We start from the raw sequence: 24747 nt of genomic DNA, 5'->3' as shown, positions 1-24747 counted from the left end.
ACAGTAAAGTTTGAATAATAAATAGGCCAGTATGGGAAAGTTTAAGAGGAAAATGGACGTCCACTTCTCCATTCAAACGTAGTATCTATTTTCCACTATATACTTATATAATAGACGTTAAGGAAAATATTTCTATACCACATGATGTGTAGGTACTAAATATAGCTATGCTCCTTCGTATGATTTTTTGTTTGTTTGTGATTTTTAATTAAAAAAGGCAGTTTTTCCATAAGAAATTCCCCTTTGAGTCAGAGGCTTTGACAGTTCACCGAATTCTGATACAGTCAGCAGCAGAAGTTGCTAAGCGGGCGAGGTGTTCAAAATTACCTTGCCACGCTCTTATTCTCTTAACAATAATGTCGCGTCAAGAATCATTTTGAACACCTCGCCCACTTAGCAACTTCTGCTGCTGACTGTAAAAAAATAAAAAGCAACTTGTTTTGCGACTCTCCCATACCAGTATAACTTGAACTCCAACATTAAAACAACTACTCTTACCCAACGGTCAATTCACACTGGTCTGCTTTCACCATAGAAAGGTTTGTGAGTCGCTCTGCAGAAATTAGGCCTTTTAATTAAAATATCCTGACCTCTATTATTTATACTTAGTGCACGGGGTAATAACAAGGACTCTCTCGAGCCCCTTTGAAGAAAATAAGGCCTTAATAATTAAAGAACGCCTACCTAGGAACTAGGTATTGTACTTATTAACATAATTGCGAGGTGATTTGGCAGCATTGTTTATAATGTTAGTATAATTTGTAAATACCTATTAATGTAAAAAGGCGCAAGTCTCGCAACGCTTTTACTACAAAAAAGTTTTGAGATGTAATGTGAAACCAAGTCGGTTATTTTAATCAGTGCCAGGGGGTGTTAAAACCGTATCAATAAGATATATTATCTTTAATTTGTAATACGTATAATGACTTGGTCCGAATTGCGGATACGTACTATTTGTCAAGTATGGTAGAAATTCTTAAAAGTAAAATAATTAAATTTGGGTGATGATCTGTGTATTTTTTGAGTTCATTATTTTAATTGTACAATAAAATACCTAAAATATAGTATTTTATCAGTTTTTATCAAATCTTAAACTTTATTTTTATTAATTGATTATTAAGAATTCATACTCGTACGTGGTTTGGAACGATGCGGTCTGAAGTTTTTCGGGGGTCTATTATAAACCGTGAATATACCGTTGAATGTCGTTTTAACTTTTTTTTGTCTGTTTATGCTAACAGTGTGAAAGGGACAGAGATAATAGAACCCAAGTATTTCGAACTTTTATTAGACCCCGCATGTTGAAATGACATTTTCACCTCAGCAGCTCGAACAAGGGTACTTTGCTACTTAAAAACAGTGAGCAAAATCGCATTTTGCTCACTGAGTGAGACAAAATGAGCAAAATGCGATTTTGCTCACTCAGTGAGCAAAATACGATTTTGCTCACTGTTTTTAAGTAGCAAAGTACCCTTGTTCGAGCTGCTAAGGTGAAAATTTAATTGTTGGTATATCTTAAGAAAACATGAGTGAATAGAGGTAAGTGATGAAGAAGGAATACATTTTTCGGGTTCTCTAATATGTTCTCACTGCCGAGGTGAAAAATGTTGTGTACTACACGAGATCAAAGTTATTTACATCTCGTGCGCTTTTGAGTCCCTTACTACGCTCAAGATTCTAAATTAGATTCACTCGCTACGCTCGTGAATCTATTATAGAATCTTTCGCTTGCACGGGACTCAAAATAAGCACTCGAAGAAATATCAAACTTTGATCTCTTGTTGTACAAATAACTATTGACTATAAAGGTCACTTGAATGTCATTTTGCTCACTGTTTTTAAGAATCAAAGTACCCTTGTTCGAGCTGCTGAGGTGAAAAAACCTTTTATTAAATTCTTCTGTTTTGTAAATGATTATGAAATGTTACTCGAAGTAAATGTTTTTTTCATTTAGAAAGTTGAGACTAGTAAGTGTATAATTTGTATAATGAATATTTGTTAGTTAATAAACATTTTGATTAAACAAAAATCTTTAGGTACCTCTAGCTTTAGTCTAAGTAGGTAGTAGTCTAGTCTAGTCGGGACGAAAACTCGTTAATAGGAATTTTTTGGCGTTTTCCTTGAGTTTCGTGCTGTTGAGGTTCCATCTTTCTGTGGTCATAAACCTACATCACTAGCCGGTGAGCGATCGTACCCGCGAGATAAATTAATTCTTCTTATTTTCATCAGTGAATGGTCCCAAGGGGGGTAAATGGATTAACACGAACGCTACTAATTTAATATTGGTTTCCTTGGCTTGCTAGTTTATGTGCTTTTGTTATTATTATTTTTATTTTATTATAAAAGTTACTTATTTTCTGTAAGGTGCATTGGGATAACTTCGACAGCGGGGTATCTATTTACGAGGGGCATTCAAAATATTCTCGGTATTGATATCTTACGACCTCTTCTAAAATTTCTTTCGTTACTGGCCGCTAAGGTTTATTCATTTATTTATTTATTTATTTAAACTTTATTGCACAAAAGAAAACTTATCGTACAAAAGGCGGACTTAATGCCAAAAGCATTCTCTACCAGTCAACCTTAAACATCATCATTCATTGACATTAAAAAAAAGTATAATTCGAACCGAGATAGTCTTTTGTTTTTCTGCAATTGCTGAACAAACATGAACATCCTGTGCGAATTGACAATGTTAACTAAATTAGAACATCGATGCGTGATAAAATTCTTGACAAAACAGGGTAAAAATCAAAAAACCATAAAAGAGGAAATGGATTGTGTTTACCGTGAGTCTGCTCCTTCTTTATCTACCATTCAAAAGTGGTCAAGCGAGTTTAAACGCGGAAGGGAGAGTATTGAAGATGACCCTAGACCTGGCCGGCCTGTAGTAGCTACTTCACAAGAAAATATTGATAAAGTGGAAAAACTTATATTGGAAGATGGTCGAGTGAAGGTAAAATCTATAGCACAAGTAACCAATCTCTCTATTGGTACCGTACATGATATTATACATGACCATCTTAATATGTCAAAAGTAAGTGCAAGATGGGTTCCGCGAATGCTGACTCGGCTTCAAAAAGACATGCGTGTAGCTTGTTGTTCCGATTTTATTGACCTGTGCGGTGAAAATCCTGATGAGGTGCTGCAAAGAATAGTTACTGGAGATGAAACCTGGGTTCATCATTATGACCCAGAGAGTAAACAAGAGTCCATGCAGTGGCACATTAAGGGTTCAGCTCATCCCAAGAAGTTGAAGGTCATCCCTTCAGCTGGCAAGGTCATGGCCACGATATTTTGGGATTGTGAAGGAGTATTACTAATCGATTATAAAGAAAAAGGTGTAAATATCACAGGACAGTACTACGCTAACATTCTACGTCAATTAAAGGATGTAATTAAAGAAAAGAGGCGAGGAAAGTTAACCAAAGGTATTCTGCTTCTGCATGACAACGCCCCCGTCCATACTGCTCATATTGCCAAGGCAGCTATTGTTGAACGTGGGTTTAAAACTGTTACTCACCCACCGTATAGTCCGGACTTAGCCCCCAGCGACTTCTTTTTGCTCCCCAATCTTAAAAAGGATCTGCGTGGAAATAAATTTTCTGACGATGAAGCATTGAAGGCGGCAGTGGAGGAGCATTTTTACACGAAAAATAAAAAATATTTTTACGAGGGATTAAAAAAAATAATTGATCGATCTTTTAAGTGTATGAACATAGGGGGGGAGTATATTGAAAAATAAAAATATCAAACTTTTCGTACTTGTTTGTTTTCATTCTCATACCGAGAATATTTTGAATACCCCTCGTACGTAAGAGCATTTTAGGAGTGAGCACTATTTTGCATAATGTGTTTGGAAATAATCTACATAATACCGGGTGTAGCCCGTAACACGAGCAAAAAATTAAACTGTAGGCTGTACTCCTCATACTGACCAACATTAGTTCAGCGACTTAAAATATAACGTGTTTTGATTTTTAATACACTTTAAAGTTTATCCTAAGTGTAAGGCCTGAGTGGACGCTCGAAGCGGAGCGTTCGGCGGGGCGTGCAGCGTGGCGTCGGGCTCACAAGTAATTTGAGCAGCGTGCACTGCGGCCGCTCCCATACGCTTGCATTTGTTTAACATGCACGCCGCACGCCCCGCCCCGCTGCACGCCCAACTTGAGCGTCCACTCAGGCCTTACACTAAGACGCAATGTATTGCGAATTTTGTTATGTTTAAGGCGTGACAGGCAACGTTAATCTCAATGATAATGGCGTACATTGTGATTGATGTTGCTTGTCACGTTCACATAATTTTTAAAATTCGCTGAACAAATGTTGGTCAGTTAGAGGAATACAGCTTACAGTTAAATTTTTTGCTCGCAGTATTTTTAACAGTATTTTTTTATATCACGAACCATGGTAAGTGATCATCGTAGTCTATGCACGCCAGCAACTAGTGTTCCCTTCGACATCGATGAGGATAAATACCTTGAGATTTGAAACACAGATTATCCAAATAAAAGCTCGAGTAAGAAAGGATTCTTGAAAATTTTAAAATATAATCTAGGTGAGTGGAGACCAGTACTTAATGTAGGTCCGAATATGAAAAATGAGCACTATGCAAAATGGCAAAAACAAAACCCTTTCGTACCCAAAAATCCTCTCGAGTAAGTTGCCCATAATAACTCACTAACAACCCTAATGCCGTTCGTGGCGGGATTTATTTTTCAATTTTCCGCCCTTGCGTTTGCCTGAGCGGTCCATTTGTTACCCCTTTCAACTTCATGTAACAGGTTTTGTGAAGAATGCCTAATACGGTTTTTAATCCGGGTTTGACCATCTCAGCGACCCAAAATAAGTCTTGGTCTCCGACACGAGTAACAATTAATGTAACAATAAATATTTATCAAAAGAGGTCACAATAATAAAGAGCATTTAACTGCATCAAATGAAATTCACATGGTTTACAAAGTTCTTTCAAACACGATATAAATGTATAAGAACTCTATTCTGACAATGTTTTGAAAATCAAAATATTTTTATATTCACTTTCATACGGAGTTTTACCAGAGGGCCAGGGCTGGTTGCAATCTAATTCTGACTTTTATGAATAATTTTTTGCATTCTGTTGAATAAGTTTGCTCGGAAATTAATTTCATTCTTCCATTTTATCGTTCTACCGCACGGTAAAGTCTATCAATTGTTTCATATTAAGGTGCCGTAGGTTAAGAGAGCGGGCATTTTGAAAAATCGTACCGCTTTATTTAGATTACAATACGGTTGCCAAAAATTTTATTAGAAATCTTGAGGACTTTTTTTAGTGACTACATCGATTCGAATCCTGATTTTTTGACATTCGATCAATAGAAAAAAAAAACAGGAATATAGATCCATAACGTACCTACTTCAAAAATTTGTAACAATTTATGCACAAAATCTAAAAATATGAAAATTGCTTTTTTTGCAATTTTTCTCAAACTTATCATTTCCTTTTTTTTAATGAAAAAAGTTCTCAATCGCTTACGCTCAGTGGAGTGAGATATGAACACGAACCTACGGGGCCTAACTACAGTGTTTTACGGACAAGTTAAAATATAATAAGTAAATAAAGATAAGGATTACGTTTTATCTTTTGACATTAAGTAATTTTGTCTTTTAGGATTCAAGACAACGATAAATAGTTTTTCTACTCCCGTACTTTTATTTGTCATTTAAAGGGTCGTTCACACACCTTTAAAACCCTACCTTATAGTTGTCAAAACAAGTCTTTAGTCTATGCCCCAAAAAAGAATTTGTGCATACACGCAGTATCTTTTTGGCGATTTTACGATACTTCGCGTAATGACCACTTAAAAAATATTGAATGAAATACAGTGTTGCCAACCTTATTTTAAATGTCATCTCTGACGAATAAGTGAACCATAGCCATGTTTTTTTTTTATTTCATTCATTCATTCATTCATTCTTTTCCCGCCCGTACCCTCCATTTTTGCTACTTCTTGAATTAAAAATATTTGTTAAATTTACAATTTTATTCCAAAGTAAGTGCTTGGTCGTAGAAAAAGTATTGTATGCAACGTTGTTTAACTGAGTCAAAAAATACTCGTGGCGTCTTTATTAACAATTTTCGGCTTCGCCTCAAATTGTTACTCACGCCACGCCTTTTTTGACCTCTCTTAAACAACGGTTGCATAAAATACTATAATCACTGACCTGACGAGTTTTACTTAATCAAAATCATCCGAGTCAAAAATTCACACTTCCCGCTAATCGTCAGCGATGGAAAGACACGAGTAAGAAGTGAAATGATAGCTAAGATAATATTTCCCGAATTGATTAAGCTTGCGTACATAATTGATGCGTGGGGGACCACGCTTCCCCCACGGGACAGGACGAGAAGTGGCGCGTTTCACTGAATTTTTAACGATGATTCAGAACGCCCGTTACTATGTGGAATACGTTTGGTATACTTACGTTACTTGCGCCAAAGAAGCCCATCGTTATTTTTATTTTTTATTTTTCTTGTGTTTATTATGAACTTGCAGTTTTGTTTATGGTATTAGCGAACATGAACACAAAATTTGAACCTATGCCCACTTATAAGTTTGAAATTTTGAAAATAAACAACCAAGCTTAAGGCTGGCGGCCTAGCGGTAAGAGCGTGCGACTTGCAATCCGGAGGTCGCGGGTTCGAACCTCGGCTTGTACCAATGAGTATTTCGGAACTTATGTACGAAATATCATTTGATATTTACCAGTCGCTTTTCGGTGAAGGAAAACATCGTGAGGAAACCGGACTAATTCCAATACGGGCCTAGTTTACCCTCTGGGTTGGAAGGTCAGATGGCAGTCGCTTTCGTAAAAACTAGTGCCCACGCCAATTACTGGGATTAGTTGCCAAGCGGACCCTAGGCTCCCATGAGCCGTGGCAAAATGCCGGGACAACGCGAGGAAGATGATAAGACAACCAAGCTTAAGAACCGGGCCTTCTTTGGCGCAGATATAGTACATAACTTTTAAATTACTAAAGTTTGTAAAATATCTAGTTTTCCCAACGGGGTTATATAAACAACTGCGTTTTACATGCAAAGTGCGATTAAATGCAAAATGTTGGTAAACATTTAGCTAAGTAACTTTTCCGTGCTGTATTACCGTCAGTAAAAACTCAGAAATAACTCTCTTCACGTTAATTTAATTAGGTAGGTACTTTAAACAGTCAACAACACACTAGGGAAACAATTATTCATTAAATTAAAAGGATAAACATAAGTCTGATTCGTTCTTGAGAATACAATTTAGTCTAATTTTATCAAGTAATTGCTTTAATGGCTTAAATAACCATTCTCTATGACTATATTCTAAAAATGTTATTGTTAAAATACATATTTTAAGTTAAGTCACATTACATAAGAACCGTAGAAGAAAAAGGCCATCATTCGTTTGCCCTTGTACAGTCAGCAGTAATAGTTGCTAAGCGGGCCAGGTGTTCAAAATGATCTTGACGCGACTTTATTATTAAGAGAATAAGAGCGTGTCAAGGCAAAACACCTCGCCCGCTTAGCAACTATTGCTGCTGACTGTACCATTTACTTGGGATCGGCTTTTTCTTCCATACCTCTCTGTCACCCGTCATCTCATCATTCACTTGCGTTCGTTTCATATCATCTCTCACACAGTCCATACACCATTTCTTCGGGCTTCCTTTCCTTGTACCCTCCACATTTACAAAAAGGTACTAGTGTAAAATTCTGAAAAAAGCTAAGTATAGATATAGACATGAGCGGGTGGAAAGTACTGCACCGAATGCGGGTGTAAGGAGGACCACCGGTACCACTACCACCAGTTTGTCACTGACATAAACGTCATCGAGAACGTAATTTACTTTCTATGCATCTCGCTCGGACTCGCATATTAGTACAAGCGAGATGTATAGAAAGTAAATTACGTTCTCGAAAGCGCGTGCATTTATGTCAGTTTTGACACTGTCAAAGACTCATGGTACGGGCTCGGGGCTCCGTTTTAAATCCTCAGATATCGTATGCAGAGTAGCTGATACCTAAGAATCTGACAAGACAGCAGCGTACTCAAACTATTTGTCTTGTAAAACGTAACTTCATTCTCAAAGTAAGTGCACCAGATAGTTTCCGTAAACACTACAACTTCTTCAGAAGTGACTTCACAAAGACAGCTCTTGGAACAATTTCATACTTGAAATAATTTCCCAAGAATAACGCGTATGAGATAATGTAACATAATAACAACCATGGTATGGCTCTTCTGAGGTGAACTTTTCGCTTCGAACGTTAATCTTTCAAACAAAGGCCATTGTCTCTATTATCACACAGCCGCTAGCTCGAGCGTTAGCACGTGCCAGTACAACATTCATATTGAAAAACAACCGGTATCGTCATAGTATTAAGGTTCAATTTTAATGTCACTGATATTCTAGATATTACGTTTTGGTAGTGTAGGACGATAGACCGCCCCGAAGCGATACGGCACTCATATTATTTTGATACTTAGTGTGGTGTTAAAAATGAAACACGGTTATTTATTATAAAGCGTTGTATATTTGTTATATAACAAAATCTAAGGTAACAATGTAAATTTAAGATTAATAAATTTAACATAGGTATAATCAACATTTTTCCGTGTAGGTATATAAAGTTATACGTACTTACTACTAGATAAAATCGTGTCATAAAAAATCAGATATAATCAATTTCTTTCTTATAATTATAAACCTTCAACAATCAAAAATAAAATATTACAAGTGAAAATGATTATTGTTGCAAATAAAGTTGGGAAAGCAAGAAAAAGGCCGGCTAAATTACATAAAAACACTAAATAAAATTAAATAAATCATTCTCTTATAATTACAAAAAAAAAAATCTTTTAACAATTATAAATCATAAATCATCAAATAAATAAAACATGCATTAAAGGTAAAAATATATACATAAGTATAATAAATTTACATATTTACATAAATTAAAATTAACATTATTTATGTTGCATCATCTTCGCTTTCAGCCTGATTTAGGGTCGCTAAATGATAAAATAATGTGCCCCACTGAGTAGTGGACGTGTGCATGAGTATGCACACGGATCTTGCACACCGCTCTTCTCATAAACCTATTGTATTTACCTATGCCAAACAATAGTGGTCAGGTCGCAAATCCTTATCAGTGTTTTTATTGTCACTATGCGTCGGCATCACATCAGAGGTGCTAATTTCACAGTAGGTATAGTTATTTTAAAGATAAGAAAAAATAACAATGCTTGCAGCTGCACCTTTGTAAATTATTACATTTACCACCGCAAGCTAATAATTTAAATAAAACAATATAATAAATATGTAACCACGTTTCATTTTTAACACCACACTAAGTATCAAAATAATATGAGTGCCGTATCGCTTCGGGGCGGTTTATCCTCCTACACTACCAAAACGTAATATCTAGAATATCAGTGACATTAAATTTGAACCTTAATACTATGACGACACCGGTTGTTTTTCAATATGAATGTTGTACTGGCACGTGCTAACGCTCGAGCTAGCGGCTGTGCGATAATAGAGACAATGGCCTTTGTTTGAAAGATTAACGTTCGAAGCGAAAAGTTCACCTCAGAAGAGCCGTACTTTATAATAATATACTCCGCTTGGTACTCTCTTCCGAGATTCGCGAATGACCTAACTGTCACATGCCTACGTCATCATGCTGTTTACAGGTTCTCAAACTTTAAAATGTGGGAGAATTTTAATCAACGGTGAAAATTAATAAAATTATTTTAACGCCATTAATTTTAAGTTATTCATGTAGAAACATAGTAAAATAAAACAAATCTATACTGCCCTTTGCACTCCTACTCTTACAGTTCCGAATAGAACAGCCAACCATTTTCGTAACAAAACATTAATTACCAAGCTTACGACGTGAAAAATTTGGAAAACAATGCGACTGCTGACACTAAGCGAGAAGGAAATAACAATTAACACGCGTTCGACAAAGATTACGGTCAGGGACAAAATGGCGGATTGTCAAATGTGACAGCGCTATCCTGTGTTGCCAGTAGTGTAAACAGAATTACCCGAACGTCTGAAATTTCTTTCGTGAATCGGAAGATATTGCTAACGAATAATAAAAAGTGACGTGTTATTGTAAAATTTAAGATAAAATACATATAAATGAAAATTATAAAATTATAAAGAAATATTTTAACTCCATAGATGTAATGTACCCATGTAACATGTTATGTTGAAATAAAGTGGCAATGTTATTGTGACGTAGGCTTGTGACACTCTGGGAAGAGAAGACCATGTTTTATTAGACCATGAGTACGACTATGTATATCCACTCACATGCTTTTGGCAACTGTTGGCAAAAGTTGCTAGCTGTCACCCTTATTTTGTTATAATAATTAATAGAGGTCACTGACGCACATCTTTAAGCAAAAACGTCATTCTAGATCTGTAGTTTTTCCGAGTTTCCGACTCCTCCACAACTCTGAAACAAGCGAACGATCCAAATTGAATTTGGAATGCATTTCTTTTTCAACGACTGTTTTATTTTTACTGGCTGGCTGGATACAAATTGCCAACCGCATATTCCCGTTGCTTCCAACAATTCGCCGAACCAGCATAACTGTGGCTTCAAGCTTTATTAATACTGTATGTAACTGGAAAGCTCTGTTACACTGGGTTGAGCATTTTCCTCGCCTGCATTTGGTTTGCAATTGGAGTAACAACGTTCGAAAGGTTGAATCTTCAACTGTTTTTATTCGACCGCATTGTAAGAATGTAATTATTTTCAATCTCTTGCATGCGTTCGCGGCTTCGGTTATTTTTTAATAATCTATACTTAGTCCGAGAAATTGATATTCTGTCATACCAAGTCATATGGTATCGTATCATGGATCGCCGAAGGTGGTCCTTTCGCCCCAATAGCAAGTATTTTATTTACTTAGGTCAAAATAGCACCGTTACTCATACTCATAATTATTACATGATGAAATTTTATTTATAAACGCACTACAAGCCTCAATTAGCTATTAATCGTTTGTCTCAGTCTATCATGTTAACTTATGTATTTGTAAGAAAGGAATAAAGCATTAAACTAACTACCTAATTTAGACTCGAAAAGTTTTGGGGGTTAAAGAGTCCGTATTATGATTGGGTTGGGTAGTATGTACCTATTGATAATTAATAAAAGTTATTCGTATAATTCGCTCGATTTATAAAAATATACAAATTTGCCGTATCTACACAAAATAATTTTCATGAAAACTTGTAGGTACAATACAGTGTATCTGTACACTAGTTACTACCAAAACAATGAATGCAAAAATAGTTGTATATTTCGAAAAACTAAAAGAAACATAAATACGGGTTGCGATTCACGGTTTGCAACCCCTGCTTGGCACAAAGAACAAATAATGAGTTTTGGTACGAATTTTTTTTAGGTTGAGATTACAAATGACGCCGAGCTAAAAGTATGCTAATGGCTTAATTATGCGTACTCATGCGTATGGTAATAGGTTTTTAAAGGTGGTATTAGCGTTTGTTTCATACTTTTAGAATGGGTACAGACTCAAGTAGGATATTACATTAAAATATTGTGCAAATCAACATCTCTTCTTCTTTTTCCTGGCTATTGTGCCAGTTTATTTGGGGTCAGCCGTCTTGGTAATCCTGCGCCACATCACACGGTTGCAGGTTGTCTGAATCTTTACACAACAATAGTCATTTGTTTTACAAGGGGGCGAAGTTGTTGTTTAACCTCTCGTGCTAATATTGATACCCGAGCAAGCGAAAAATTCCAAAATTGAATCTTTCGCTTGCTCGGGTATCAATTGCTTGGCACCGACTTCAAACGTTTCAGTTGCTAGAGCATATAAAAAGGGATACTATTTTATTTTATCCTTTTTGAAGTCGGTTTTACATTTTATTCAAAGATTAATTTTAATGACGTCTCATCGTTTCGTGATGCACACTTATTAATTTCTTCTTTTCTTGCTGTTGTTGTCTGTACATGTCCGTACATGTTTTGTGATCCTCACAAATAAACATCTTTTATCTTTATCTTTTACCATGGCTGGTTACATGAAAAATGCAACTATCCTATCAGTTTTTGAACAATTAAGAGAGCCTTTACCAGCTCTGGTGTGGTGGAAAATACTTTATCAATCGCAAAAATAATGCTAATTAATCCATATGTTTTCGTAATGTTTTCTATTTATGCCAAATCGTTCTTCAGAGGGTGATTGGTACCTTAAGCAAACTTGACAATGACAATTCTTACAAATACGTAAATTAAGAGCTTAGCCCGTAGACGTACTCGTACTACTACATCTGTATTTGTAAAAGTCAAAAGTTGTATTATAAAATAAATATATAAATGTGTTAAGGTGACTCTGGCTTTCGGGTACAGTAAACAGCAGATACATCTAACCTCCTTTGCCATCTTATATACTTAGCGATCAGATACGTCTGCGTACTGTACGAGTATGTAAAGATTTAACCGTGGATAGATACCGACTTCCTCGGGTTCCTTCGCTACTTGAATTTAGTAACGAATTGCACAGAAAATCAGGCTTCCATCTGGCTTTGCCACATGAATTTAGTATAGAAACCTATTTCCTGTTGCAACAAACAAACGTTTAAGCTTTGTGTGTTTGAGAGCCTTGTGTCTGACACAACTGTGGATTTCAGGCACGAACAAAGGCTAGATTTATACACGTGGGCTGCACGTAGCTTAGTGGCTTAGCATTCCCCGTTGTAGCGTTTTTTATGCGGCTCCGGAACGATTAACTGCAATAATTGTAACCCCGATTGAAACCATTGTCAATTGCAGCTTGACTAAAGTCGATTGATTGTTTCTCTATGCGCAATCCTAGTTACTTCTTGTTTCGTTCTCGTTCAACTATGCAGGCTTAAAGCTCTTTATTAATGAATGCTTTGATTCAACTCGTATATGCATAGATAAATACGTACGTAACATCTGACTTCTAAACTCTCGGCTCGATCAACGGCAACGCATTTCTTGAAACTTGTGAAAAATTATTGAAATTAACCAGTTACTCTTTGTTCTTCAGTCAAAGCAAACATTGTGAGGAAACAGATTAACCCCCATAAGTCCTGGTCAACCCAGAATGGTTGGATATAGTCTGATGGCAGTCGCTTAAAAACCAATTCATACTTCGAATTTTTGTTGTAAAAAGTAGTTACAGGCGATTGGAAAAGCATTAAGATAATGAGAAAAGGAATCAGAACTACCACAGAATATTTAGTCTAGTCTTATTACCTGTGTGAATGCATGCTCTTCTTCGTAATTCAATAATGGCATATTAACAATACATTGCCAATTTTTCCTTTTTTTTTAGATGGTGCACACAATGATGCCGATAGCCCGCTCCATAGCCCTAGCCATGTCCGCGGCCCTCACGATAGCCTACATGGGCCTCGCCCTAGGCCTGGGACCCCATAACGCGGAGAACAAGTTTCATTTGCAGGTTTGTTGATGAGTTTTCTTCATCCAATCAAAATCATAAGTATGAAAAGTAAGCTTCTATTTGACGTGTTAAGGACAGAACAACGATTTCAAAAAGTGTAGGCATTAAGATTTGTGAATATGTTTACCTTAGAGTAATATAAGAAACTTGATTAATAATATATTATAACTAGAGTTTTTTCTTGAATAAATTACTTAATATTTACAATTTTAATAAAACATATACATTTTGACAAATATAATTAAAAATATATTACTACGAAAAAATGTAGGAGAAATGAGATGTTAAAGCTTGAATGAATAACAAACTATAAAAATAAAAGTATCGAGCTCTAATAGTAGGTACACTTACACACTGTCAATAAATATCTAGCGAAGCGGACACCGATTCAGCTAACCAAGATTCTAAAAAGGTTCTAACTCTACGGAGTTCAATGCGTCATCATTATTACAAAAAGGGACCCTAATGGAGTAGGCACTTACGCCTTTTTTAACACCGGTCCAATATAAATAGGCCACTTTACGACATAAACAACTAAACATCAAGGTCCCTTTTACTTAGAATGACTCAAATGTGGCCTAGCACCTTTTTCCTATGAGAAAGTAGTTGTGGATTGGATGCCCCATTTAACAAAGTTTGTTCAGGTCATTGATGAACAGAGGCTGAGGGCCCGATTCGGATTTTGTAATAGACATCTATTAAATATCTTTTAGTCATCGCCAAGATACGATAACGATATGTTTAAGATCTAACCTGTCAAATTTGACATTTCCGCGATTCTGGAGATACTCTTGATCGATTTCCACAAGATATTACTTAGAGATCTAATTCACATCTAACACGATCTATCGTAAAAGTGACACTGGTTGCCCGAATTGCGCTGCAAAAGAGAACTAGTTGAAATCTAAACTATAAGTATCTAGAATGGATCTAGTACCTACGTGTCGTCTCTTGTGAATATCTTGAAGTTAGAATACGGCAGTGACTGTTTTACGTCATTTAGGGAGGCGTGTTTGTGAAAAAATTTAATATCATAAACTATTTACTTATCATTTCATAAAAAACACCCAAGCGTTTGTAGGGTAAAGTAGCGCGTAAATCCAGTACCTAGTAATGCTGCTGAGAGCGGACCACAGTTTTCCTTAAAAGCCTGACGAAGTTGAAAATATAACACTTTAAACTCTCGCGTTTTGTACACATATTTAATTACACAAACGGGTCTAACGCGATATAATTTCATTGTTTTTACCTTTAATTCCGACGTTTCAGCTGAGTTGCACCAGCTGTGGTCACAGAAAGACTGACGTCTCAACAAATGTCAACGGTAATTAAAGGTAAAAACAATGAAATTATATCGCGTTAGACCCGTTTGTGTAATTAAATATGAAGTTGAAAATGTATTAAACCTGGCAAACTAGAAGAAACGTTGAGTTTAATCCTCGCCAACACCATATAGAATAAAATGTGTCAATTTTGCTAGCAAAAAAAGTAAAAACGCTGATTTTCTTTGCTGTGTAAGGAGCGCGAAATAGGTTCAAAGGACTCTACATGGAGGTAAAATGGAGTTAGGAAATTTTTACCTTAAAGTAATTCATGCCACGAAAACTATAAGAACTAGGATTTTTTTTACATGTTACTTACATTTGTTATGTTTACTTAAAGAAAATTGCGACTAGTACGTACAATTAGGTACGTGGGACCATAGAGAAAAAAATACATAGAGTGCTCACTCCATACATCAGTTCAGACTATTAATTTCAGTGTCTACATCTAGCATCGAGTAGCGGAACTATCAGTACTGCTACTTGACAATAGATGTAGCACCGACCGGAAAGTCTTATCTCAACAGCATAAGACTTTCCGGTCGGTGGCGACATCTATTGTCAAGTAGCAGTACTGATAGTTCCGCTATTCGATGCTAGATGCTAATAGTCTTTTTGGTACTAAAACTGATGTATGGAGTGAGCACTCTATGTATTTTTACTCTATGGTGGGACGGATACGGCAAAGAGAACTCTAATTTTACGTTTTGGGCTAACAACCATTTCAATATTAGGTATTTCTACTTAAATATTGCATAATTATTTATTTTTACACTATTTTATCTTATACGAATTTCGTTAACAAACACACTTGATACTTGTTATCATATTGCAGTAAGGTCACATGTGACTTAAATATGCTGAGATTAGTTTAAATTGATTTCATAGTGAATTTTAACAGCCAACAATGAAACGTTGTACAGTCAGCAGCAATAGTTTCTATGCGGGCGAGGTGTCCAAAATTATCTTGACGCGACTTTATTGTTAAGAGAATAAGAGCGTGTCAAGGTAATTTTGAACACCTTGCCCGCTTAGCAACTATTGCTGCTGACTGTATGTAGTTAAAATAGACATGAGCGCCGATAGGCATTTAGCCGGCGGCGGCGCGCCGGTCAAAATTGGTCGGCGGCGGCGGCGAATCGGCGGCGTGGCCTTGAAACACCTTCGATTAATGAAAAAAGAATTCTAACCAAAATTTTACCGAAAAAACATGTTTTTGCTGTAAGAAAGTTATGAAATAAATGCTTTTTTTTTATTTTCAAGGATAATTTATTGAATAATGGTACGAAAAAAATTGATATCGTATAAACTGTGGATAAGCGGTATCGCGCGGCATCAGAGGCGGTCTTAATCTTGGCGAGGCTCTGGCCGGAAGATCTTAGCGAGGCCCTTATCTTTTGTGCCAAGTTAAAAATTGCGGATTGACTGTATCAGGGAAACGTCTTGTCGACAGTCCAAAGAAAATCGAGCTCCGTCATTAACCAATATCGACCCAACAAAACCGATTTATGTCAAAAAGTGAGGCCCAACGCCGAGCTCCATGTAACACTGAAGACTTGATTTCGACGCCTCCCAATGCGAGGCCAGAGGATGAGCTGCAGGTAAGCATACAGCTAAGAATCGAACGCCAAGTGTAAGCTTGGCTGACGGCCGAACGCCTGGAGCGCAGATTGCGACGCGCTTCTGTGCGAGGCCGAGCTGCAAGAGAGCAGAGCGAGGGTGCAGGCCGATAAAGACTGAAGCCATAGAGCTGTTAAAGATCTGCCCTAGTAGCACGGTAGCATTTTTATCGTTTATCACCATGCCTGTCACGTTCTAACAAGTATGTAATTGCGAAAGTGACGGGCATAGTGATAGTCGATAAAAAAGGAACCGTGCTGAGCCCACTGGAGCTTTCCTGCGGGCGCATTCGTGCGATGCCAAAGGCCGAGCTGCAATGGAGCTAAGATCGGATAAGGACCAATGCTCAAGCGTTTTAAAACAGGCCGAAAGTTGAGCTCCAAACAGGGCCAAAAACTTGCAGGTTCAGATAGCGGCTTAATTCCATGCGAGCGATGCAAGGCCGAAGATTGAGCTGCGAGAGAGCAAAGCTTGAAATTTGAACAGTGGCCAAGTTTAATTGAGACCCGATTCCGATGCCCTTCCGTGCGAAGCCAACGGCCGTACATTTGGACGTGGAAACGCTTAATATCTCAAAATTAACCCCATTTTATACCTTTTAAAGACGTTTAACCATGCTTGCAATTTGCAATAGTTAAATTCGCGGTAAATGACGGATGGTTAGCTGGCAAAATGCATTGGATCGGTAATCCAAAGATGTGGGTTCGAGTCTCACGTTAGCCAGAGTTGATCACATTTAATTTTTTCATTGTGATTGACATATGTCTAGTGTATATATATATATATATACAATCTATAAATTGTAATGTGGAACGTCCCACAATAAAATGGAAGGAAATCAGTATGTTTATTACAAGCATATTGATGTTAAAATTGATATTAAATAATTTCGTTTCCCAAGACTAGTAGCGCGGTTACTAGACAGATAAGTTTGCATTTGCCTTCGATATTTTTGAATTATATGGGCCTAAAATACCTTTTGAATGCCTATAAACTATTCAAAGTGGCGCAGTTAATGATCGAAACTCGATTAAAAATATATTATCTGATTCTGAAAGTAGTAGTAACTACCAAGGTCACGCCGATGCCACGCCGATAGCGTAGCGTCGGCGGCGGCGGCGCGAAAATTTTGTCGGCGGCGGCGGCGCGCCGGCGCGGCGCTCATATCTAAGTTAAAATGGAAATCTGGCCGTCAGTACACTTTTTTGCCGTCGACTATAACCATTTTGTTCAATCGCTCGGGAGGTTGTAACATGCAAGGTCTGTTGAATATTCATGCATTTGCACATTTTTGTACGAAGTTTACTAAACTCAACTATGTACATTTCGAACTGACAGCAAAATGAATTGAAAAATATTACGGTATACCGTACTAATTCGTGTAACTAAATGACAGTAGAATCTCAATAATTTTATAAAGATTGTATCAATATGATCTGCTTATAGACACATGACATTCTTTATACTTTTATAGGCCAAAGGTCTCAAAAAAGACCATCCTATAACATTATCTTCTTGTATTTTTTTCTTGTACGGATTTTTTTAGATTATAGATTGGCGATGAGGGTTGAATTGTACATTGGAGATAAATTATCTTCCGCTTTTCGTTATTCGAAAGTAAAACAATCATGAAAGAAAATAATATTAGCTACACGTTTATCCCTAAGAACCTCAGTAAGGTAAATAGGTACGTACTGTTTGCTCCACATGCTCCTTATCTTATCCCTTCTGAAGCTGCTGTAGAGCGAAAGAAAACAAATGAAGGGCGGGAAACCAGGTTATTGCTGTGATTGTTCGTCATTATCTCCTGGAGTTCAGAGCAAATCCTGTTCAAGTGTTCGTATTAGTCGCACGAGGGCGGGCGAATCGCGTTGTCCACTGAGCATGATCTCAAATTCGGTTACTATTCGAAACAAGATTCGTAGATACCTAGTTAGCGAGACCGTAATTGTACAGAGCCCCTAGCGGTCACCTAAAAAACTAATTTTATTAACTTGTACCATGAGCCACATATTTGCTCGTGTACCTACTGCAAGCCAGACGGTCAAGGGCTTCAATATAGTTGTCAAACTTAAGCGGCGACTGTCCGTAGACCAGATGGCCGCTGGAACAAGAAGGTGGAAGGTTCTTTAGTTGTGTCCACGACTACAATTCGCAGTTAAAGTAAGGCTTTTCCACAAAATGGTGGATCTACCTATACAATCTCGTCTATATTGTGCGGAACAGGACAGCGCATGACTAAGAAAAAGTGCTCCTGCAAGTTTATTTCTTTTGTGCATTAAATGTTAAATAAATAAATAGATGGTAGGTGATATTATGTAATATGATAAATGAGAGTTGTGTTAGTAGAGGTCCTTATTCCGGTTTACACAACTAACCTGTTCTTAGTAGGCCATCGGAATACGCCTCTGTTCGCTAGCGTGGAGAACAATGGGTTTGGAGCCCGGTTGTACAGGAGACGGTTAAGTTAGACTAAAGCTCTGTGGAATCTCTACATTGTCTCTAGAGAAACTGGCTTAAAGCTCTTTGAATTGTCAAGATTAAGACCTTTAAAATGTGCTTTGTTCTTGTTGACATCTCAGGAAAATAGGTTAGGTAATCAGATTACACAAATCCCAGAATGTTCCATGGAGATCTGAATGCACGGTTATATAATATTATCAATTACTTATTATACTTATATAATTAATGAAGCAATCAGGAAAAGTTGATAATTCCAGGCATTTAGCACGTTTAAAATATACCGCATAGGTAAACATAAATTACATGTAAAATTATACGTGTAGGATGGTGGCACCTATTAAGGATTTTTAATTGTATAACTAGTAAATGAATAGAATCAGGCGTTACTTTACGGAAATCCATATTGATTAATACCAAAAGCAAGCTAATATTTTGGTATTAATTAAACACTAGTTAGAATATAACTCAACCAGCTACCGTATCTATAATACTCCTCGTGCGAAGCTGCGAACCTTTTTAGTTCAATGCGAGCGCCTGCCGACGCGCGATAAGCCACGTGTCGTAATTGGAAATCTTTGCTCATTTGTTTTGTGCAGGCGCTTGCATGTGCATCGTGCAAGGGTGTTAAAAGGATGAGCTTAATATTAATATGAAGTGTTGTAGAAAACGTTATACTGAACTGTTTTTGTCATTTACAGTGTCGTATTTATTTTCTAAGCATAATAAGTATTTTCTCGGAAACTTTCGTATACATGCTTCAGTCAAATTTAGTACTTTTTGTACCAAGACTGACTGAAATAGCAAGAAACATTCGTATGTTTCCTTGAAAATACGATGGAAAATAATTATGCACTACATCTGTAAGGAATGGCTTTTTTCTTTTATAAAAATATAGGTCACATTTTTCAAAAAAAAAACAGCTTTACCGAAACATTAAGTTCGTTAGAGTATTCTAAATCTAATATTCTTTACGATCGTACTAATTCAGCAGAAGTTCGAAATCGTGGAAATAAAGTTAAGAATTTCGCCTTCAGGTTACTAAAAGTACAAAAACTTTTACGACTTCTTTAGGAATAACTTCTAAATAAGAGAATTTGTAAAGTTAACTCATTTAAGTTTGTTTAGAGATAAAACTTGAGTAACAGGTATTTACGTAGGTATTCATCATATTCTGTTAGGATTAGAGCATTTTCACATTGTCTAATCGGAGGTCGTGTCAAAACAAAATCTGTTTAAAACCATAACAAGTTATTTAATCTGAATTGGGCACTAGAAACTGACGTAAACAAATACACCAAAATCACAGAAAATAATCTTTAAAAAAGTGGCCAAGTGCGAGTCGGACTCGCCCACCGGCAACAGAAAATACATCATCTGTGAAAATTTCAACTGTCTACCTATCACGCGCGGTTCATGATGAGATACATGCCTGATGACAGACAGACGGACAGTCGGATAGACAGACAGACAGATATACGGATAGTGGAGTATTTACCCTTTGGTAATGGTAGTAGTACCCTTTGGTTAGTAATTGTATTTACCCTTTGGGTACGGATACGGATCCCTAACAATTAAGTGTTACGTGCAGGTTTTAACAAAACGAAAATACTTGAATAATCTTGGCTAGACAACAATTTTCATGATACTTAGGTAGGTACTAGGTGTACGACACTAACTAAAATCTGAAATCTTTATTCCAAACAAAAGTCAAGGCAATATATTTTCTTTCAACATGTTTAAGGCTTAGGGGCAAACAGATTGAGATCATATTAAATATATAAGACTAGATATTAAATATTCAGTTTCTTTTGTTAAAGTTTGTAACGGAAGGAAAGTAGTTTTTTAAGGATTACAGGACAAGGAACTTTATAGTCGAATAGACAACATGTCTGGCGGTGCCGTGTCTACAATGTACTCATGAATAATTCTACTTAGATATTAAATAAAGGAGATTTAGAGTACACATTCTCCACTCACAGAAGGTCGGTGGAGAAGAAAGAGCGAAGCTCTTCCTTTCCGACTGTCTGATAAAAGTATGTAGGTACACAAATACAAGAATTCTTGCCAAAATTCGGTCTGCCAAACCAAAACTATTACTGTCGGTCTTCGCCACATTTGACCTTAATGGCAAAAATGTGAATTTTCCATAAACTTCAACAAAACAACAATGTATAGTATAGGTACATTTACAAATCGAATAAATAATTGAAGTACCATTACATTTATGCAAAGCAGGTTACCTAAAACCGCATGACACTAGTAAAATGATAAATGACATTCGTTTACTGCGGTTCATTCCCGACAGCTTCCTCAATTTGCATGAAATGTTACTTACACTTTGTATTCTAGTCCAGACACGGCTCTCTCGAAATTGAGCTCGCACACGCTTTGCCCGTTTCAACTTTACCTCAACTTTATTTATTGTCACGGCTATGACCGACCAACTTAATTTACATACACTGGTACAGACTAACAAGATTTTGTAGAAATTAAAAAGTTGCCACATTGTAGTGTCTGCAGAAATAATGATAATTGCTACTAGTTAATTGTCCATAGACTCTGTGCGTAGAGAAGAGTCGAGAAATGTATTGGGCCCCATGCTTTCCACGACCCTTCTCTTTCCGCACAGACTCTACTATGATTTAAATGCATTTTAATTAAATTATATTTATTTGACCGAGGGACTAATTATGAATATACAAAGATGATTATTTCACAACTCGCGGCTGAACGGTGAATACCTAAAACCCGATGAGTGAGTACGATATCGGATTATCATAAAAAAATCTTAATCGACCTTTCAGAGCGTATGGCAATGGCGGCAGCCTTGGTACCTGGAGTTGACAGATAGGCAGTTGTTACATATTTACGGAGTACCAAAAAAAACAACGGGTTGCACTCAGGGAGTGCCGGCAGAAGTGAAAACTCAATGACTAGTGCAAAATGCACTATGTATAATTGAGGTTAACGCCATCTAGCGTTAGCGTTAATTACTTGAAACCCCTAAGAACATCACTGTTAGTACTCGAGTTATATTAATACCAGTTAGAGCGAAACTCACTAGATGACATTTAAATCAATAAAGAAAACTCAATGACATTACACTCATGTAACAGTTTTTCATGTAATGTCATTGAGTTTTTCTTTATTGATTTAAATGCCATCTAAATGAGTGGCCATCTTAATCTTACGGTCACGTGATCGTCTTACGCTGTCTCGAGTTTAACATTTTTTCCCCACCTCAAAAAGTGCACAGCGCCGCTAAAGAAGTTTTCACTTCAAAAACTTTTCGCATTATAATCTGCTGGCTACTTCTGAACCTGACATGTTACTCAGGGCTACGTGCTTCATGTCAAGCTATTCCAATCATTGAGCCAACACGAAGACACGTGCACGTGGCAGTAGAACTTCTTCGCCAATATTTGCGGCATCGATCCAGCAAACAATGAGCTCACGAAGTGCAATAGCAACATAGTACAAGTTTGTAGCTGACTACGAGTGGTTTTGTAATAAAACTATGTAAAGTGACGCTTCTTTACCCGACTACAGGAACGATTATGATTTAAGCCATCGTAGCGTAAAACTCTTAAACCGATTTTGTTTAGTGATTTCTCCATCGACATAAGCTTCTTAATCGACTTTGAAAGAGGAGGAGGATCTTAAATAAATAAAAAAAAACAACGGGTTGCACTTCTGTGCACATTTGGTAACACAAAAGGAATGTTTCATACAAACTTTCTCGGACATTTGGGAAATATGGTGGAAATTGTTCAGCTTCATGTACTTTATCAGCATACCAATTTTTATAAAAATCTAAGATGTGATCGAAATGTACAAACTTTTTGAGAAATGCTCACATTCGGAATTGCTTCCATGTCAATAAACAGTTTGTCTCAGACCTCATTATTAGGTAAATAACTACTTAGATTTTCAGGTCCCAACGGATGCTTAAAAACTTGAAATGAAATGGGAAAAGATGGCGTAAGCCAAAAAAGTTTATTAGTGTACGCACGTGCTCTGAAAGCCTTGGCATTGTGACCTTTGAGCGCGTGTGAAGGAAATAAAACTACGAGTGGTTTCGTAATAAAACTATGTAAAGTGACGCTTCTTTACCCGACTACAGGAACGATTATGATTTAAGCCATCGTAGCGTAAAACTCTTAAACCGATTTTGTTTAGTGATTTCTCCATCGACATAAGCTTCTTAATCGACTTTGAAAGAGGAGGAGGTTCTTAAATAAATAAAAAAAAACAACGGGTTGCACTTCTGTGCACATTTGGTAACACAAAAGGAATGTTTCATACAAACTTTCTCGGACATTTGGGAAATATGGTGGAAATTGTTCAGCTTCATGTACTTTATCAGCATACCAATTTTTATAAAAATCTAAGATGTGATCGAAATGTACAAACTTTTTGAGAAATGCTCACATTCGGAATTGCTTCCATGTCAATAAACAGTTTGTCTCAGACCTCATTATTAGGTAAATAACTACTTAGATTTTCAGGTCCCAACGGATGCTTAAAAACTTGAAATGAAATGGGAAAAGATGGCGTAAGCCAAAAAAGTTTATTAGTGTACGCACGTGCTCTGAAAGCCTTGGCATTGTGACCTTTGAGCGCGTGTGAAGGAAATAAAACATTAAAGGGTCGTTATAGGCGTGACTGACAACTGACAAGTGACAGTGATAAGTAGTGATAACCGGTAATGAAGTATTAATGTAAAACACGTGTACCAGACAGGTATTTTAAGGGTATTGTAATTGTGAAAACGGGTTACAGAGAGGCAACACATCGAAGGTGGTTCGCGGTAGGCACTCTGATGTCCAATCCGCAGTACTATTTCAGAAGTTAAAAGTAGCTCTGTTTGAAATGTTGGTAGTTTCTCATACAATATTATTAAGTGCGCACAGTGCGGTAGTCGAAGCATATGACGTCACCAAGGGAACTTTTGACGATTACGCGCTGAAAATTAGAATACAGTCAGCAGCAGAAGTTGCTAATCGGGCGAGGTGTTCAAAATACCGTTGACACGCTCTTATTTTCTTAACAATAACGTCGCGTCAAGATAATTTTGAACACCTGGCCCGCTTAGCGACTTTTGATGCTGACTGTACATAGATGAAATTATTTATTAATTATTAGGGTAAACAAGCTTATATTAAAAAGAGAACAGCTTTTGGTTAATATTATATGCTACTTACTTAAGTTCATTTTTTCTTTCCCAGCTATGTTGTGAACTGGCCCTGCTCTTCTCAGCCAGCGGGATCGGGCTGTACTACCGAGCGCTGACCGAGCGAGCGCACCGGAACACCTTCGCTGGCACCAGGACTTGTCTGGAACAGCGTGTCAAGCTGGAGTGCGAGCGGGAGCAACAAGAGAGGCTGTTGCTCTCTGTCATACCTGCGTATATCGCTGCTGAGGTAAGTGCTACTGGTCCTGTAGACAACATGCCAATCGCTAACGCTCCATAGCGAACGAAACGCAACTGTCACTGTCACACTAATACGGAAGAGTGATAGACACAAAGCGATTCGATGTCGAAGCGCAAGCAACTTGGCTAGGCCGCCTGATGCAGACTTTCAATGCCAGGCCTGCCTCAAACAGCGTGTCGTAATGAGTAGGTAATATGAATATCATCTTTACAAAGGAAATGGCCTTTGCGAATCAAACCATGGTAACTTCCCAAACGGTAAAAAATAGTAACAAATGGTAAATAACCACTTTATGAAGTTGGTTTCGCGGGATGAAAAGTGAAAATAACATTTAAAACCTTGCAAAAGCGTCTTAAAAGGTCTGAAAAAAACAAAAGCATTACCTCTTCGTGTTTTCAGAACAA

General features: G+C 37.0%; 1 protein-coding gene across 1 annotated transcript in view; it reads left to right on the top strand.

The window, feature by feature from the left end:
- Positions 1-24747, top strand: part of LOC134652123 (adenylate cyclase type 2-like) — a 215422-nt gene that overhangs the window by 55332 nt on the left and 135343 nt on the right. Inside the window, exons 4-5 of the mRNA XM_063507291.1 lie at positions 13375-13503; positions 24137-24331. Of these exons, the coding sequence (XP_063363361.1) occupies positions 13375-13503; positions 24137-24331 (324 nt within the window). The remainder of the gene's footprint in view (positions 1-13374; positions 13504-24136; positions 24332-24747) is intronic.

Source organism: Cydia amplana, chromosome 11 (assembly GCF_948474715.1).
Source record: "Cydia amplana chromosome 11, ilCydAmpl1.1, whole genome shotgun sequence".
NCBI classification, from domain to species: Eukaryota; Metazoa; Arthropoda; class Insecta; order Lepidoptera; family Tortricidae; genus Cydia; species Cydia amplana.
This window is presented reverse-complemented; position numbering and strand designations above follow the sequence as displayed.